Below are 19,501 nucleotides of genomic sequence, written 5' to 3'. Positions count from 1 at the left end.
CATATAGCAGGGGTAACGTTACGCTGAAAAAAAGCCTTACGGAAACGACGTAAAAAAAATGCGCCGGCCGGACGTACGTTTGTGGATTGGCGTATCTAGCTAATTTGCATACTCGACACCTAGCGGCCAGCGTAAATATGTACCTTAGATCCGACGGCGTACTAAGACGTACACCAGTCGGATCTAGCCCAGCTTCAGGCGTATCTTGTTTTGTGGATACAAAACAAAGATACGCCGGAGCAACCTAGAAGTTACGCGGCGTATCAATAGATACGCCAGCGTAACTTCTTTGTGGATCTGGCCCTGTGTCTGAAAAACAGGCTAGGTCCCTAAGTGGTTAAAGCACTGTATAACATCTTTATAGCCTGGTCTTATCAAGATGGGAAGTCATCTAATTTGACTTGATCGTAGGTTTTCTATTATTTTTTGTTTTTTCTTTTTGTTGCAGAAGACATGAATTTCAGCAATAATCCAGAATTTATCATCCTTGGGTTATCTGAGCTTCCTGAGCAACAAAATGTAGTGTTTGTGGTATTTCTGATTCTGTATCTCCTCGGCGTTCTCGGGAATCTAACCATCATTCTCTTGATAAAGACCGACTTTCACCTCCAGACTCCCATGTACTTCTTCTTGGGCAACTTGTCCTTCGTTGATATGTGCTACACCTCAGCCATCGTCCCAAAGATGCTGGATAACATTCTATCAAAGAATAAGACTGTTACATTGCTGGAATGTATCTCACAATTGTTCTTCTTCTTGTGTTTTGCCTGCACTGAGTGCTTCTTACTGGCGGTAATGGCGTACGACCGATTTGTGGCCGTTTGCACCCCACTGCATTACACCACCATCATCAACCGAAATGTGTGCGTTTTTCTGGTCACTGGTTCCTGGTTGGCTTCAGCCTTGCATTCACTTCTACACAGCTTGATGGCGTCCACCTTGCGTTTTTGTGGTGTTAAGAAGGTCCATCACTTCTTCTGCGACATGGGCCCCTTGTTGCAGTTGGCCTGCTCCGACGCTTCTCTCAACAAGCTTTTAATCTATACGGAAGGCGGCCTACCGGTTTTGATCCCGCTCATCATAGTGTTGTACTCCTATTGCTTTATCATCTCCTCCATTCTTAAAATCCGCTCGGCCGACGGCCGGTACAAGGCCTTCTCCACCTGTTCGTCCCACCTCATAGTGGTGATCTTGTTTTACGGGACCATCGCCTTAATGTACCTGCGTCCGTCTTCCCTCGATTCCGTAAATTATGACAAAGCTCTGAGTGTGGTCTACACGGTGGTGGCCCCGATGCTCAACCCCTACATCTACTCCCTGAGAAATAAGGAGGTGAAAGGGGCCATGAAAAGGTTGTTCATCAAGGGAAAAAATATGTGAAAAATTGTAGATTTATGTAAAACATGAAAGGAGGGTAGGGTATTTGTATGTGTAATTCTCTTTATACAGTGTAACCTCGTATTGCGTGTAACGCGGTTAACGAGCGTTTCGCAATACGAACACTGTATTTAAAAAAAAATCGTGACTCGGTTTGTGAGTGTTGTCTCGCAAAACAAGCACGATTCAGGCCAAAGCGGTGTGCAGTACCGCTTTTGGCCTCAGGTGGGGGGCGCCTGAGCCAAGCAAAGCCAAACGTTGCCCATCTGCGCCATTCGGAAATGCACGAAAAGGCCCGAGGACAGCATGGCTGACCTCTGCAAATCTTGGGTAGGAAGCCTTTCTGAGGTTTGCCGAGGTCAGCCGAAGTGTCCTCAGGCCTTTTCGGCCATTTCTGAGGCTCTCCGGCGCCCCCCACCTCTGGCCGCATGCGGTATTGCATCCCATTGAAGTCATTGCGCAACAAATTATCTTCGTTTTCATTGACTACAATGGGGAAACTCTCTTTGATATGCGAGTACTTTGGAATAGGAGCATTCTCCTGGAATGGATTATGCTCGTAATCCGAGGTTCCACTGTACAGAGGAGTCTTAAGTTGGTCATAACCTAGTAGATTTTTGAATGAACATCTCAATACTGTACATAACAAATTCTCAATGACTTGAAAAATGCTGTCGAAAGCACAGTGGAACCTTGGATTACGAGCATAATCTGTTCCAGGAGAATGCTCGTAATCCAAAGCACTCGCATATCAAAGCGAGTTTCCCCATTGAAGTAAGTGGAAACGAAAATAATTTGTTCTGCGTTGACTTCAATGGCATGCAATACCGCATGCAGCCAGAGGTGGGGGGGGCGCCGGGGAGCCTCAGGAACACATGAAAAGGCCAGAGAACAGCTCGGCTGACCTCTGCAAACCTCGGAATGGCTTGGAAACGGCGTATTTCAGAGTCTTTTCCTGAACTGCGCCAATTGTCTCCGCTAGGTTCCCGCGCCCAAACCCCCCCCACCTCAGGCCAAGCGTGGTACTGCACACCGCTTTGGCTTGAATCCTGCTCGTTTTGTGAGACAACACTCCCAAACTGAGTTAGGATTTTAAAAAAATACAGTGCTCGTATTGCGTTACTCGCAATCCGAGGTTCCACTGTATGTGTAATTTTCTATATACAGAGAAGTCTTAAGTTGGTCATACGCTATTAGATTTTTGAAATAATATCTCAATACTGTACATAACAATGACTTGACAAATGCTGTCGAAAGTACTTACATTTTTATACACAAACCCAACTTTCATTGCTCCCAGGCCAGCTTGTGTCCTCTTCGATTCCCTCCAGCCTGCTCTTGCTCCACTGTAGTCCATCATCCAAATAGACGCTGACCCCGAGTTACAAACACCCAACTTCCATACGACTCCTACTTACAAAACGGAGGGAGACAACAGGAAGTGAGAGGAAATCTACCCCTAAGGCCTCGTACACACGACCGAACATGACCGAACATGTCCATGGACCAGTTTCCGCGGACATGTTCGGTCGTCTGTACGGCCGACCGGACCGTTTTCCAGCGGACAATTGTCCAGCTGACCGTTTTCCGGCGGACAAAAATTTCTTAGCATGCTAAGAAACTTGACCGCTGGAACGATGTCCGCCGGACATGTCCGATGGTCTGTATGACCGATCGGACATGTCCGCTGGCTCGAGAACCCGCGCATGACGTCGAAGTGATTCGACGCATGCGTGGAAGCATTTATCTTCCGGGTTTGCGCACGTCACCGCGTCATCGGCGCCTTCACGTCGTCGTCACGTCACCGCGTATTCTGTCCGCGCGGGTTTTGGTTTGATGGTGTGTACAACCATCAGACCAAAATCTCCGGGCGGACATGTCCGATGAAAACGGTCCACGGACCGGTTTCATCAGACAGATCCCCTCGTGTGTACGAGGCCTAAGAGTAAAGTGGGTTGAATTATTCTGGTGTATATATATATATATATTTTTTTATATTGATTTTTTTTAGTCCTGACTTAAATAAATAAATGATATTTGTGCAAATATACATTTGTTTCATGTAATCTAATACAAACTGCCTGGTTAAAAATATTTTACATTTTTTTTGCTAGATAAATAAAGAAAATATGTGCAAAATAATATACATTACATTCCTTTTAATGTAATCTAATACAAACTACAGAAAAATATGCTGTAGTACCGTATATATTCACAAAAAGCCGCATACTGAAAGAGCTGACCAGTGAAGCCCCCGGTGGCCTAAAGGGGTAAGATACCGGCCTTCTAAGCCATGACCCATCCAATATGGTTGAAGTCACTTGTGTGTATAAATTTTGAGCGTTATAAACAAGACTTTTTTCAATAATGTTGCAAATATTTAGAGACTGAGATGTGAAAAAGAATGTAATAATCCACCCGCTGACTAAAAAGGGAATTAATAATATACTAAAACAATGTTTCATATTAACCTGGCTAAAAATATTTTTAATGTTTATTTTATTTTTTTCTTAGTCCTGACTTTAATAAATAAAGAAAATATGTACAAACTAATATACATCCCTTTAATGTAATCTAATATGAACTACAGAAAAATATTCTATAGGACTGTATATAAAAAATTAAGGGGCAGATCCACAAAAGAATTACGCCGGCGTATCTATTGATATGCCGCGTAATTTTAAAGTTCCCGCGTCGTATCTTTGTTTTGTATCTACAAAACAAGATACGACTGCATCTGGGATCGATCCGACAGGCGTACGTCTTAGTACGCCGTCGGATCTAAGGTGCATTTTTCCGCCGGCCGCTAGGTGGCGTTTCCGTCTAATTCCGCGTCGAGTATGCAAATTAGCTAGTTACGGCGATCCACGAACGTACGTCTGGCCGGCGCATTTTTTTACGTCGTTTGCGTTCGGCTTTTTCCGGCGTATAGTTACCCCTGCTATATGAGGCGCAGCCAATGTTAAGTATGGCCGTCGTTCCCGCGTCAAATTTTTTAAATGTTACGTCGTTTGCGTAAGTCGTTCGCGAATAGGGATTTGCGTAGAATGACGTCACCGTCGTAAGCATTGGCTTGTTCCGGTTTAATTTCGGGCATGCGCACTGGGATACCCCCAGGGACGGCGCATGCGCCGTTCAAAAAAAACGTTGTTTACGTCGGGTCACGCCGTATTTACATAAAACACGCCCCCATCACATCGAATTGAATTGCGCGCCTTTACGCCGCCAAAGATACACTACGCCGCCGTAACTTACAGCGCGGATTCTTTGAGGATTCGAAAATAAAAAAGTAAGTTACGGCTGCGTAGTGTATCTTAGATACGCTACGCCCGACGCAAAAATGCGCCGATGTACGTGAATCTGCCCCTAAATCTGCACTTGCCCAATCGGGGGGCATTTATATATATATTTTTTAATATACAGTACTATAGCAGATTTTTCGGTAGTTCATATTAGATTACATTAAAAGGAATGTATATTAGTTTGCACATATTTTCTTTATTTACCACAATCCCTGGCTTAGGAGTGCTTCACTTGTTATCTTTGTACTTGTTTTACTTTATATTATTTTTAATAACATTTTTAGAAATCCACTCAAAATGAGAAAACTATAAAATGTCCAGAATTTATTATTTTATTTTTTTTGTGATAAGGCACGGGCCTCCTAAGCCAAGGATTGAAGTAAATATGTGCAGACTACTATACATTCCTTTAATGTAATCTAATTTGAACTACAGAAAAATATGCTATAGTACTTTATATTATCACAAAAAAAATCAAATAAATTCTGGACTTACCCAATTGGGGCATCTATAGTTTTTTTAATTTTGAGTATATTTCTAATATTTTTATAAAAAAAATTAAAATTCACTCAAAATTAGAAAACTTTAAAATGTCCCAATTGGGCAAGTTTTATTTTTATTTTGTTTATTTTTGTGATCAGGCACTGGCCTCCTAAGCCAGGGATTGTGGTAAACGAAGAAAATATATGCAAACTAATATACATTTCTTTTTAATGTAATCTAATATGAACTACAGAAAAATATGCTATAGTACTTTATATTATCACAAAAAAAATATGGACTTGCCCAATTGGGGCATTTTATAGTTTTCTAATTTCGAATGGATTTCTAATATTTTTATTAAACATTTTAGAAATCCACTCAAAATGAGAAAACTATAACATGCCCCAATTGGGCAAGTCCAGAATTTGTATTTATTTTTTGTGATCAGGCACTGGCCTCCTAAGCGAGGGATTGTAGTAAATGAAGAACATATGTGCAAACTACTATACATTCCTTTAATGTAATATAATATGAACTACAGAAAAATATGCTATAGTACTTTATATTATCACAAAAAAATAAATAAATAAAATTCTGGACTTTTATAGTTTTCTCATTTTGAACAATTTAATATAAAAAGTACAAAAACTACAAAAAGTACCAATATCTCATGTGAAGCCCCAGTGGCCTAATGGATAAGGCACTGGCCTCCTAAGCCAGGGATTGTGGGTTCGAGTCCCATCTGGGGTGGGTATATCTTTTTAACAAATCAAAAAGCAGCATAAAACTAGTTCAATGCTAAATTCAGTGTCCATGTCTGTGGAACAAACATAATACATTTTCTACATTCCAACTTCCGTCGCTTGCAAGTTAGTATTTTCGAATTCTCAGATTTGTCACACCCTTGTTTATTCTGCAATAACTTAACATTTCGTCCAAAAAATTACACATCCAAATTGCTGCATTGAATCTCAGTGTTTGCGGAAAAACTGTTTACTTATATTTTCTGCATTTAAAGGGGTTGTAAAGGTACAATTTTTTTTACCTAAACAGCTTCTACCTAAATTTGTATTCGTTACTTTGGAAACATTTTTTTTCCCTAAATATCTTCCTTTACCCTAGTGCAGTCCTCCTTCACTTACCTCATCCTTCCATTTTGCTTTTAAATGTCCTTATTTCTTCTGAGAAATCCTCACTTCCTGTTCTTCTGTCTGTAACTCACACAGTAATGCAAGGCTTTCTCCCTGGTGTGGAGAAAGCCTCTTGAGGGGGCGAGCAGGAGCGTCAGGACACCCACTAACACACAGCTCCTTTCTCTATCTGCAAAGTAGAGAGCGTCCTGACACTCCTGCTCCGCCCCCTCCACACCAGGGAGAAAGCCTCACATTACTGTGTGGAGTTACAGGCAGAAGAACAGGAAGTGAGGATTTCTCAGAAGAAATAAGGACATTTAAAAGCAAAATGGAAGGATGAGGTAAGTGAAGGAGGACTGCACTAGGGTAAAGGAAGCTATTTAGGGGGAAAAAAATTACCTTTACAACCCCTTTAAGACTAAAACTAGATCGAAATTTGCTGCCAAAATGGTGCTATGAATTTTAGGTTTCCAGAAATTTAAAATGTGAAGCTAAAATATGGGAATAATAGGGACTCAAAAAATCCAAATCTCTTCTTCCTCTTCTGTTTCCAGAGAGAAGACCGAGACAACTTGTGAAAAGTGGGAACTGAAATGTCTAAACGTATTTCTGCAAACATTTAGTGCAACGAACGGAAAGAGCTTAGAAAAAATGTAATGTTTTTTAATTAAAGCGGAGGTTCACCCAAATAACATTTTTCTCAGAACAACTTCTTTAGAATTCTAACATGTACAGTCCGCAAATGTTTTATTTTTTTACGCTGTATATACCTTATAATCTATCTTTTTATTCCGGCTTCTGGGGACTTCTTCTCGCGGGAGTAGGCGTTTCCAAGCTGAGGAGGCATGTCATCTGGGAGGTCGCCCCAGGTGATTGACGTCTTTTCAGCAAAAGCTCCCCCCCGGCGGATAAGGCCCCACCTCCCTATTGCGTAGGCGCGTCCGAGTCACGGCGTTTCCGAAAGAAGCCGAACATGCAGATTTGCTAGTCGGCTCTATACGGCGCCTGCGCAATACGGGGGGCGGGGCCTTATCCGCCGGGGGAGCTTTTGCTGAAAAGACGTCAATCATCTGGGCGACCTCCCAGATGACATGCCTCCGCTTTAATATAATTTTTAAATTAATTTTACTGTACTACCTTTGGGCCAGATCCACAAAGAGCAGCCGTAACTTAAATATTCTGATTTAAGTTACACTGCCGCAAAATTTCTACCTAAGTGCCCGATCCACAAAGCACTTACCTAGAAATTTTCGGCTGTGTAACTTAAATCCGGCCGGCGCAAGGCGTTCCTATTTTCATGGGGCGAGTCCCATTTAAATTAGGCGCGCTCCCGCGCCGGACGTACTGCGCATGCTCACGACGTCATTTTCCCGACGTGCATAGCGCGGTTTTACGTTACGCCGAGTTTTGTGAATCGCGCCGGGTAAAAAAAGATACGGCGGGAAAAATAAATAAATAACAGCGTCGTGGGAAAGAAGGGTCTACTTTTACAAGGTGTAAACAGTTTACACTTTGTAAAAGCAGCCCTAATTTTACACATGCAACTTAGTACTTATGGAGAAAAAACGAAGCGTAAAAGCTTTGTGGATCTCCGTAAGTGCTAATTTGCATACCCGAAGCGCCATTTCGACTCGAAATGCCCCCAGCGACGGATGCGGTACTGCATCCTAAGATCCGGCAGTGTAAGTCCCTTACACATGTCGGATCTTCTGTCTATCTATGAGAAACTGATTCTGTGGATCAGTTCCATAGATAGAAACAGGGATACGCCGTCGTATCCCTTTTGAGGATCTGGCCCTTTATTCCTAATCAAATGGAAATAGAAAAAGAAACTATAAAATAGAGACATTTCTGTGAAAGAAAATAGAGAATATAATTTTATAAAGTAAGCGGAAAAAGAATATTAATACTTTTAGACCCCTTTCACACTGAAGCATTTTTACAGCGTTTTTTGCGTTAAAAATAGCGCTCATAAAGCGCTCTCCATGCATCTCAATTGACCCTTTTACACTGAGTCCTGCAAGCAGCATCTTGAAAAGATTTGGCTCATGTGTACGGGCATGATGTTGCCAACATCATATCGCAAGCAGCATCTTTGGAGCAGCTTTTGGGCGCTGAAAAAAAACGCTCCAAAAACGCCCCTTTCCATTGAAATGAATTGAAAGCGCTGTAAAAACGCCTTACCCTTTCACACTGAGGCACTGCAAAAACGCCCTATACGTTAGGGTTTTAGCGGTGCTTTACCAGTGTTTTTCGGGCGCTGGCAGTGTGAAAGGGCTCTGAAAGCACTCGGGCTTTCACATTGGGATGGCAGATGAGGCTTGTTTCAGGCGCTTTACAGGCTTTTTTTTTACGCCAAAGCGCCTGAAAAACGCTCGAATAACGCCCGAAAAACTCCCCAGTGTGAAAGGGGCCTTAATTAAGCACTTGCCGACCACAATACGTATATAGAGCAGAACCTCGGATTACAAGCTCAATCCGTTACAGGAGAATGCTTGTAATCCAAAGCGAGTTTCCCCATTAAAGTCAATGGAAACGAAAATAATTTGTTCCTCCATTGACTTCAATTGGATGCAATACCGCATGCGGCCAGAGGGGGCGGAGAGCCTCAGAAACGTCCGAAAAGGCCCGAGGACCCCTCGGCTGACCTAGGCAATCCCCGGAAAGACTTCCTACCCAAGATTTGCAGAGGTCAGCCCGTGCTGTCCTCTGGCCTTTCCGTGCATTTCCGAATGGCGCCGATCGCCTGTGATCGGCGACGTTCAGCTCGCTAAAATGTAAAAAGACAGTGGTCATTAAATACCACCAATAGAAAGCTCTGTATATCAAGAAAATGGTCAAAATGTTCTTTATTTACCACAATCCCTGGCTTAGGAGGCCAGGGCCTTATCCATTAGGCCACTCGGGCTTCACTTGTGATCTGTGTACGTGTTTTACTTTATAATATTTTTAATAAAAAAAAATTGAAATCCACTCAAAATGAGAAAACTATAAAATGTCCAGAATTTATTATTATTATTATTATTATTATTATTATTTTTTATAAGCCAGGGATTGAGGTAAATATGTGCAGACTACTATACATTCCTTTAATGTAATATAATTTGAACTACAGAAAAATATGCTATAGTACTTTATATTATCACAAAAAAAAATCAAATAAATTCTGGACTTACCCAATTGGGGCCTCTATAGTTTTCTAATTTTGAGTGGATTTCTAATATTTTTATTTAAAAAAATTAAAAATTCACTCAAAATTAGAAAACTTTAAAATGCTCCAATTGGGCAAGTTTTATTTTTAATTTTTTTGTGATCAGGCACTGGCCTCCTAAGCCAGGGATTGTGGTAAACAAAGAAAATATATGGAAACAAATATACATTTTCTTTTAATGTAATCTAATATGAACTACATAAAAATATGCTATAGTACTTTATATTATCACAAAAAATAAATCTGGACTTGCCCAATTGGGGCATTTGTAGTTTTCTAATTTCGAATGGATTTCTAATATTTTTTATTAAACATTTTCGAAATCCACTCAAAATGAGAAAACTATAAAATGCCTCAATGGGGCAAGTCCAGATTTTTTATTTATTTTTTGTGATCAGGCGCTGGCCTCCTAAGCAAGGAATTGTGGTAAATGAAGAACATATGTGCAAACGAATATACATTCCTTCAATGTAATATAATATGAACTACATAAAAATATGCTATAGTACTTTATATTATAAAAAAAAAAATTCTGGACTTGCCCAATTGGGGCATTTGTAGTTTTCTAATTTCAAATGGATTTCTAATATTTTTTTGAAACATTTTAGAAATCCACTCAAAATGAGAAAACTATAAAATGCCCCAATGGGGCAAGTCCAGAATTTTTATTTATTTCTTGTGATCAGGCGATTTAGTTCGCATGTGCTGCGCTATATAAGTTTCTCACTCACTCACTCACTCAGGCACTGGCCTCCTAAGCAAGGGATTGTGGTAAATGAAGAACAGATGTGCAAACTACTATACATTCCTTTAATGTAATCTAATATGAACTACAGAATAATATGCTATAGTACTTTATATTATCACAACAAAAAATCTGGACTTGCCCAATTGGGGCATTTGTATTTTTCAAATTTCGAATGGATTTCTAATATTTTTATTAAACATTGTAGAAATCCACTCAAAATGAAAAAACTATAAAATGCCTCAATGGGGCAAGTCCAGAATTTTTATTTATTTTTTGTGATCAGGCGCTGGCCTCCTAAGCCAGGGGTTGTGGTAAACGAAGAACATATGTGCAAACTAATATACATTCCTTTAATGTAATATAATTTGAACTACAGAAAAATATGCTATAGTACTTTATATTATCACAAAAAAAATCAAATAAATTCTGGACTTACCCAATTGGGTAAGTTTTCTAATTTTGAGTGGATTTCTAATATTTTTATTAAAAAAATAAAAAATTCACTCAAAATTAGAAAACTTTAAAATGCCCTAATTGGGCAAGTTTTATTTTTAATTTTTTTGTGATCAGGCACTGGCCTCCTAAGCCAGGGATTGTGGTAAACAAAGAAAATATATGCAAACTAATATACATTTCTTTTAATGTAATCTAATATGAACTACATAAAAATATGCCATAGTACTTTATATTACCACAAAAAAAAAAAATCTGGACTTTTATATTTTTCTTCTTTTGAATACATTTCTATAAAAATTACAAAAAGTACACAAAGTACCTCCATCACATGTGAAGCCCCAGTGGCCTAATGGATAAGGCACTGGCCTCCTAAGCCAGGGATTGTGGGTTCGAGTCCCATCTGGGGTGGTGTGGTTTTTAAAAAAACAATCAATTAGCCGCCTAAAACTAGTTCAAGGCCTAAATGAATGACGTTTAGTGTTGTCAATGTTGTTGGAATAAATATATTTATTATACATTTTCTACATTCCAACTGCCGTCACTTCAAAGTCAGCGTTTTAAAATTCTCCTGCTAGTTACGCCCCTTCTTCATTCTACAATAACAAGCTTCTCAAACGTTGTCAGAACTATTTTTAATTAAAGTGGAGTTCCACCCAGAAATTCAAACTCTCCGCTGCCACATTTGGCACCTTTTAGGTGGGGGGCAGATACCTGTCAAATCCCAGGCGTAACTTCCCTTTAATTTAACCACCTCCCGTCATTCGGCTATAGCGCGGGATTTAATTGCCAGGAGGCCGTCATCTGACGTCCTCCTGTGCATGCGCTGCTTGCGCGCCCCCCTATGTGGCACGTGCCAGCAGCCAGACTGGTAACAGGTAGACATGTGCACTGCCGAAAAATAAAATTCATTTTTTTTTTTCGTTTTCGTTTCATTCTGTGTTTTGCTTTTTTTCGGAAATTCAGGAAATCCGAAAAAAAATTTTTTTTTTATTTTTTGCTTTTTTTTGGAAATTCTGGAAATTCGAAAATTCGGAATTTCGAATTTCCGAAAAATAAATAAAATGAACAAATAAAATGAAAACGAAAAAAAACTAATTTTTAGAATTTCCGAAAAAAGCAAAAAAAGAATGAAATGAAAACAAAAAAAAACAAATTTTCGGAATTTCAAAAATTCGGAAATTTCCCATTTTCGAATTTTAGATTTTCGAATTTTCGAATCTCTAATTTTTTAATTTTCGAATTTCCGAAAATCCCAATTCGGAAATCCAAAAATTCGGAAAATTGAAAAAATTCGGAAATACGAAAATTTCGAATTAACGAATTTCTCAAAATTCGTTAAAAAACTAATTAGAAACTAAACAAATTGCACATGTCTAGTAACTGGTAAAAAAAACGTGGGAACCAATCTCCCCAGTCTTGAGGTCCCTCCACTGGCTGGCCGTAAAGGATCGGGTGGCATTCAGGACTCTCTGCCTCACCCACAAATGCCCACAAGAAAACGCGCCGCAATACTTATGCGAGATAATAAAACGCTACACCCCAAATCGGGCCCTACAGTCAACTAATAAGAACCTCCTCCACGTCCCCAAGTCCCGCTACAAATCTAAAGGAGAACGAAGATTCGCAGTCCAAGGACCACCGCTATAGAACGCTCTACCTACAGACATTCGGATGGAAGTGAACCATCGGGCCTTCAGAAAAAAACTTAAGACACATCTATTCTGAAGCGCGGCTGGACGACGACATTGGATACAAGCGCCTTGAGGCGATTTAGTTTGCATTTGTAGCGCTATACAAGTTACTCACTCAGATCTCACGCGATCCGATCCGCCACGGAAGAATGGCGACGTATCGCTATCCATCTGATTTTAGCAAATCGGGTCGGATCAGTGTTGCCAACCTACCACATTGAAATTTACTGGCACGACACCCAAAATTTACTGGCGCATCCACGTTTTTACTGGCATTTCACAAAAGTTACTAAATTACATTTTTAGGTGCAAATTTCAGTATTTAGGCTACAAAAAAGTATGCTAGGCAAATAGCAATGCGATTTAAGGGAGATATTAAGGTACACAAACATATTTTTGTTATTTTCGATATAAAAAGGGCAAATTATTTAGTCACATAACCCCCTGCCTCCATCCCCCTCTGCCACCAACACCCCCTGCCTTCACCCCCCTCTGCGATGCCACAATCTCCACTGGCCTCCAATCTTCCTCTGCCTCCAATCTCCCCATGCCTCTATCATCCCCTGCCTCCATAACCGTCTGCGGTGCCACCAACAACCCCTGTCTCCATCCCCCACCCTCTGCAGTGCCACTATCCCCCTCTGCGGTGCCACCAACACCCCCTTCCACTAACACCCCCTGCCTCCAATCACCCCCTGCCACTAACACCCCCTGCCTTCAATCTCCCCCTGCCTCAAATCCCCCCTGCCTCCACCCCCCTCTTCGGTGCCACCGCAGACACCATCACCCCCTGCCTCCAATCTCCATGCACAGTTCCAAGCCGAACTGATCTCGGCTATTTTTACTGGCACATTCCCGCAACCACGGACATTTACGAACTGGGGAAAAAAGTGCCAGTTTTTAGGAACTGTCCATAAAAATACGGACGGTTGGCAACACTGGGTCGGATGTCAGCGGACATGTCTCCGCTGATATCCGACGCTCCATAGAGATGTATGAAGCGGCCGTTCAGGTGCGTTGACAGGCGGAACTGAACAATCTGACCATGTGAAAGGGGGCCTTGGACAGCGAGCCGAAATAGCTCAGTTGGGAGAGCGTTAGACTGAAGATCTAAAGGTCCCTGGTTCGATCCCGGGTTTCGGCAGGTTTTTTTTTTGGAATTGCAGAACCTAGATTTAAAATGATGTGATCTTGTTTTAAATATAATATTTAATTGCGTTTTCTAACATTTTTCATATAAAAAAAACAGGAAAAGTACATCTACAACTATGAACAGACTATGTAGCCATGAACTTTGTGTGGACATAGAGAAGAGAAACTTGAGTACCATAAAAACAACTTTATTCCATTAAAAATGTACACAACATACAAAAATTCTGATTACAGTTCACATGTGGGCTCGACGCATTTCACCTTCAGGAACACATGTGATAGAATCAGTACACTGGAAACCACCACTCCTAACCACTCGCCTACCGGGCACTTTCACCCCCTTCCTGCCCAGGCCAATTTTCAGCTTTCTGCGCTGTCACACTTTGAATAACAATTGCGCGGTCATGCTACCAGGGCCGTTTGAAGGAATTTGGGGGCCCCAAGCAAAATGTACTACGACATTTATTTTCAAGTTGAGAAGAGGTGGGGGTGCTGCTGAGTTTTTCCCAGTTGAGAAGCGGGGGGGTTAATTAAAGTTGAGAAACAACTTTGAAAGATGAGAAGTGGGGGGGAGGGAGGGGGGGTTAGGGCGGCTACTGAAGATTACTTCTTGGTTCTTGATTCTTCCGACACACACATCCGCCTTCCTTCTCCCGTGCAGCGAGCGAGTTGAAAGTGAGGGGCCCCAAGCCAGCACGGGGCCCCAAGCTATTGCTTGGCTTGCCTGTCCTGTCGCAACGGGCCTGCATGCTACACTGTAACCATGTGACATTTTTATCATTTTCTTCACACAAATAGAGCTTTCTTTTGGTGGTATTTAAAGTGGAGTTTCTTTAAAAAAAAATATTTAGCTTTATAGTGTAGCTTAGACCTAAAAAATAAAAATAAAAACATTTTTACTCACCTTGAAATGCCTGTTGCTATGCGGTCCCACGAAATCTGCCTTCCTATTCACCGAGGATTCTGACGTCAGCTCCCTCGCCTCCTCTCATCGCTATTGCTCCTGGGAAATGATGACACATGATGCTGTGCCCCTCCCCTGTGCAAGAATCGCGTGCACTTCCTCAGCCGCCGCTCTTTGTCATGGCAACCCAAGTGGCGAGATTGGGGCGGGACGGGCGGTGCTTTCTGATTCGTCTCCAGAGAAATCCAGGAAGTAATTGCTTGTGGGCTTCACAATGCCCACAAGCAAAATGACAACCATCAGCACACAAATTGTGTAAATGAGTAATTTTTCTCCTTCACTGATGTGCGCTTATGAGGCAGCTCTGATGGGCACTGATGAGGTGGCACTGATCGCCACTGATTAGGTGGCACTGATGAGGAGGCCCTAATATGCCGCACTTATGGGCACTAATAGGTGGCACTAATAAGAGGCACTGATGGGCGGGCACAGATGGGCGGCACGGATAAGCAGCACCATAGGTGTGTGCAGCCTTTGGCATTAGGGTATGCACACCAAAGCTCAAACACACTACTGATCACTCACAATGTTCATTCAGAAAGGGAAGGGGCCAGTAAATGGCATATTTACTGGCCCCTTCCACCACTCATTGTAAAAACATCCACAGCAACAACCGGTGGGAGAGGGGGGGGGAGCTGGCAGTGCTGTAGGGAGAAGGAGGGGGAGCCAGGTCAGTAGGGGGAATCTGTTCTGAACAGGGCACACCTGGCACACCCTGTGCACATGCCGAAGGGCAGCACTGATAGGCATCACTAATGGGCACTAATTGGTGGCACTGATTGCTGGCACTGGTGGCGTTGTATTGTAATCAGGGCACTGATGATCAGTGCAGAAATTTATAAATTCCCAACACTTTCCCAACATCGCGTGTTTTTTCTGCTCTTTACTGCCACCCTTTGGTCAACTTCTGCTATTGTTGATTTTAACATTTGGTTCTGGGCATGTGTGTTTGTACTTTGGACAAAAGTCCGATGGATTTCTGTACACGCGGTCGGACTTTGCACCATCGGACTTTTGTCGAAGAAGCGAACACACGGTCGGATTTTTTGGAAAACTTGCTCATTTTGAAGTTTGTTGGCAAAAAGTTTGACCGTGTGTACGAGGCTTAAGACTTTTGTTGTCTGATTTCCTTTAGATTTACCAAAACCATGGGAAATCTAAAGGAAATCTAAAGGCAAGGGCCTGCCTGTTTTGATACAAATTCAGACTCTAAGGCTGCATTCACACCTCGGCGTATATGCGCCTGAAGCGCGACGCTCGTGCCACTGGAGGGGCGAATTTCCATTGCTGTCTACAGGCCCGGACTGGCCATAGGGCAAACTGGGCATTTGCCCGGTGGGCCGTGGCCGCCTGCTCCGTGGCCTGTTGATGATCAGGCCGCACAGCGGGAGGTAAGCGCCGCCCCCGAGGCCAGGACAGAGTTAACACAGGTCGCGGCCGCCACTCACCTACCACTATGTGGCCATGCCTGTGTCATCTCCGGGCTCCGGCGTAACTACCAGTAATGTTAGCGGCTGATTGGCTGAGCTGTGTGTCTCGCACACACAGCTCAGCCTCAGAGCCGACACTGACAGTTCCGCTCTCGGCTCGGACAATTCCTCCTCCTCCCCCCACATCTCTACTCCGATCTGCCCCGCCCACATCCTCTGTGTCTTCCCCGCCCACACCCCCTGTGTCTGCCCCGCCCACACCCCCTGTGTCTGCCCCGCCCACACCCCCTGTGTCTGCCCAGCCCAATCATCCTCGGGAAGATGTGAAGGAAGATTTGGAACGCCATATAAAAGCTGCAGGCAGACTGCCCCTGAACCTCCATCCTGGGGTCAGTAAACTCCCCCTCTGTCCTGCCTCCCAGTTTATATATAAAACTAATTTAAGGGGTGCTCTGTGGACTCTGATGTAAGGGGGGACTGTGCAGACTCTGATGTAAGGGGGGTCTGTGCGGACTCTGATGTAAGGGGACCTGTGTGGACTCTGATGTAATGGGGGTCTGTGCAGACTCTGATGTAAGGGGGGTCTGTGCGGACTCTGATGTAAGGGGGGTCTGTGTGGATTCTGATGTAAGGGGGGTCAGTGCAGACTCTGATGTAAGGGGGGGGTCTGTACGGACTCTTATGTAAGGGGGCTCAGTGCGGACTCTGATGTAAGGGGACCTCTGTGCGGACTCTGATGTAAGGGGGGTCTGTGCAGACTCTGATGTAAGGGGGCCTTTGTGCGGACTCTGATGTAAGGGAGGTCTATGCGGACTCTGATGTAAGGGGGGTCTGTGTGGACTCTGATGTAAGGGGGGCCTTGCTGACTCTGATGCGATGGGTGTCTGTGCGGACTCTGATGTGATGGGTGTCTGTGCGGACTCTGATGTAAGGGGGGTCTGTGCGGACTCTGATGTAATAGGAGTCTGTGCAGACTCTGATGTAAGGGGGGTCTGTGCGGACTCTGATGTAAGGGGGGTCTATCCGAACCTGTATATAAATTTATTCATATTATTTTTTTTAACATATTGTTACTAATTAGTCCTAGTATAAAATTCAGAGTTGTATTTTTCTCTTTTATCAAAAGCTTCTGCCGAAACCCGGGATCGAACCAGGGACCTTTAGATCTTCAGTCTAACGCTCTCCCAACTGAGCTATTTCGGCTCTGCAGGAAAGGCAGATTTTTTATAAAGTGGGGGAGGGGACGGTGTTTAACCCCCATAGAGAATCTGTGGTGTATTGTCAGGAGGAAGATGAGAGACACCAGACCCAACAATGGAGACGAGATGAAGGACGCCATCAAAGCAACCCGGGCTTCCATAACACCTTATCGGCACTTTTCGGTGCGTTTTTAAAAAACACACATATAACGCATCTCCGATTTATTTATTTTCAAAACAGAGTACAGTGTCACTTTAAGCTTTGAAAGCCAAACATAGAAGATGATTGGTTGGCACGAGCAGTCAATCAGGATTCTAGATGATCCTGAGGACTTTGTACCAATGTCAAGATGGCCGAGCGGTCTAAGGCGCTGCGTTCAGGTCGCAGTCTCCTCTGGAGGCGTGGGTTCAAATCCCACTTCTGACAGCAACTTTTTATCTCTTTACAAAGACATTGCAATGTGATATTCTAATGTGCATGGGTGTGCCTTCGGACAAAAATCCACGGAAAAGTTTGTTTGAAGTCCGACCGTGTGTATGAGGCGATTGACTTTTTCAGCCAACTTTGACAAACGTGGTTTTTCAGGTCTTTACCGCCACCCTTTGGGCAACTTCTGCTATTGTTGTCTGATCTTCAGCATTGGTTCTGAGCATGCGTGTTTGTACTTTGGACTTTAGTAGGACATTTGTTGCCGGAAAGTTTGTCTGTTTTCACATTTGTGAAATAGCAAAAACATTTGTCCGACTGAGCGCACACACGGTCGGATTGTCCGATCAAACAGGTCTGTCGGACATTTGTTGTCAAAAAGTCAGATCGTGTGTATGGGCCTATACTCTTCACCAGTGGCGGTCCGTCCATAGAGGGCGCTGGAGCGCCGCCCCCTCTGGCTCCGCACCGCTACTGAAAATAACATACATTCATGCATTGCATTGCACGAATCTATGGTATTGTTGCCAGCTGCCGCTGGTCTATTCAGAGATGGCCGGACATTGAGCGCCGACCACCTGAATAACGGCAGCTGGTTGGCTGTGCGGAAGACCTATCAGAGCCAGCTGAAGCTTCACCAAGGCGGGAGAAGAAATCGAGGGCCGTGGAAGGAATAAGGTAAGTGCATTTTACAGGGCACAGCGGCGACAATGGGCACAGTGGCATCAAGGGCACAGTGACGACAATGGGCATCAATTCGCACAGTGGCATCAAGGGCACAGTGGCGACAATGGGCACAGTGGTAACAATTAAAGGGCACAGTGACATGCACAGTGGCAACAATGGGCAGAGTGGCGACAGTTAAAGGGCACAGTGGTGACATTTGGCACAGTGGCGACAATTGAGGGGCACAGTGGCTGCGTTTGATGGCATGGCACAGTGGTGACAATTGATGGCACAGTGGCTGCGTTTGATGGCATGGCACAGTGGTGACAATTGATGGCACAGCGACTGCATTTGTTGGCATGGCACAGTGGTGACAATTGATGGCACAGCGACTGCGTTTGATGGCATGGCACAGCGACTGCGTTTGATGGCATGGCACAGTGGTGACAATTGATGGCACAGCGACTGCGTTTGATGGCATGGCACAGTGGTGACAATTGATGGCACAGTGACTGCGTTTGATGGCATGGCTAAGTGGTGACAATTGATGGCACAGCGACTGCGATTGATGGCATGGCACAGTGGTGACAATTGATGGCACAGCGACTGCGTTTGATGGCATGGCTCAGTGACTGTGTTTGATGGCATGGCACAGTGGTGACGATTGATGGCACAGCGACTGCGTTTGATGGCATGGCACAGCGACTGCGTTTGATGGCATGGCACAGTGACTGCGTTTGATGGCATGGCACAGCGGTGATAATTGATGCCACAGTGGCTGCGTTTGATGGGCACAGTGAGGCTGCAATTTTTTTTTTTTTGTTTGCGCGCCCCCCCCCCCCCGAAAAAAAATTTGAGTACCTGCCGCCACTGCTCTTCACCCTCCTCTCCTACACATACTGCCTGCTGCTATATCCAATTAGTCCAATGAAATGGTTAAAAATATTTTTTGTCCAGTCTTTTCTCAGTTGCAGTCTTTTCTCCACAGCCGAAATAGCTCAGTTGGGAGAGCGTTAGACTGAAGATCTAAAGGTCCCTGGTTCGATCCCGGGTTTCGGCAGAAACTTTTGAAATGGGAAACGTGCATATATATAATTTGAAATGACCAATGAGGATTTTGTGATCTTTTCATATATAGACATGAACTACAGTTAGGAATTAAAAATATAAAGTTTTAATAAAAAATATTGAGCATTTCTGTTCATAAATTAATAACCTAAAAAAAAAAGAATGGAAAATCCATATTATAAAAAGAAAAAAAA

General features: G+C 43.2%; 1 protein-coding gene and 6 non-coding genes across 7 annotated transcripts in view; 6 read left to right on the top strand and 1 right to left on the bottom strand.

The window, feature by feature from the left end:
* LOC120915878 (olfactory receptor 1G1-like) overlaps positions 1–19,501 on the top strand; it is a 63,505-nt gene that overhangs the window by 20,052 nt on the left and 23,952 nt on the right. The window contains exons 2-3 of the mRNA XM_040326689.1: positions 449–1,360; positions 4,742–4,770. Of these exons, the coding sequence (XP_040182623.1) occupies positions 449–1,360; positions 4,742–4,770 (941 nt within the window). The remainder of the gene's footprint in view (positions 1–448; positions 1,361–4,741; positions 4,771–19,501) is intronic.
* TRNAR-CCU lies at positions 5,840–5,912 on the top strand. Its single transcript has one exon. It is a non-coding gene; the product is annotated as a tRNA-Arg (tRNA).
* TRNAR-CCU lies at positions 11,046–11,118 on the top strand. Its single transcript has one exon. It is a non-coding gene; the product is annotated as a tRNA-Arg (tRNA).
* On the top strand, positions 13,473–13,545 carry TRNAF-GAA. Its single transcript has one exon. It is a non-coding gene; the product is annotated as a tRNA-Phe (tRNA).
* TRNAF-GAA lies at positions 17,078–17,150 on the bottom strand. The gene has a single exon. It is a non-coding gene; the product is annotated as a tRNA-Phe (tRNA).
* Positions 17,491–17,573, top strand: TRNAL-CAG. The gene has a single exon. It is a non-coding gene; the product is annotated as a tRNA-Leu (tRNA).
* Positions 19,227–19,299, top strand: TRNAF-GAA. The gene has a single exon. It is a non-coding gene; the product is annotated as a tRNA-Phe (tRNA).

Source organism: Rana temporaria, chromosome 10 (genome assembly GCF_905171775.1).
Source record: "Rana temporaria chromosome 10, aRanTem1.1, whole genome shotgun sequence".
NCBI lineage: Eukaryota > Metazoa > Chordata > Amphibia > Anura > Ranidae > Rana > Rana temporaria.
The sequence above is the reverse complement of the archived record's forward strand: the minus strand, read 5'-3'. Positions and strand labels throughout refer to the sequence as shown.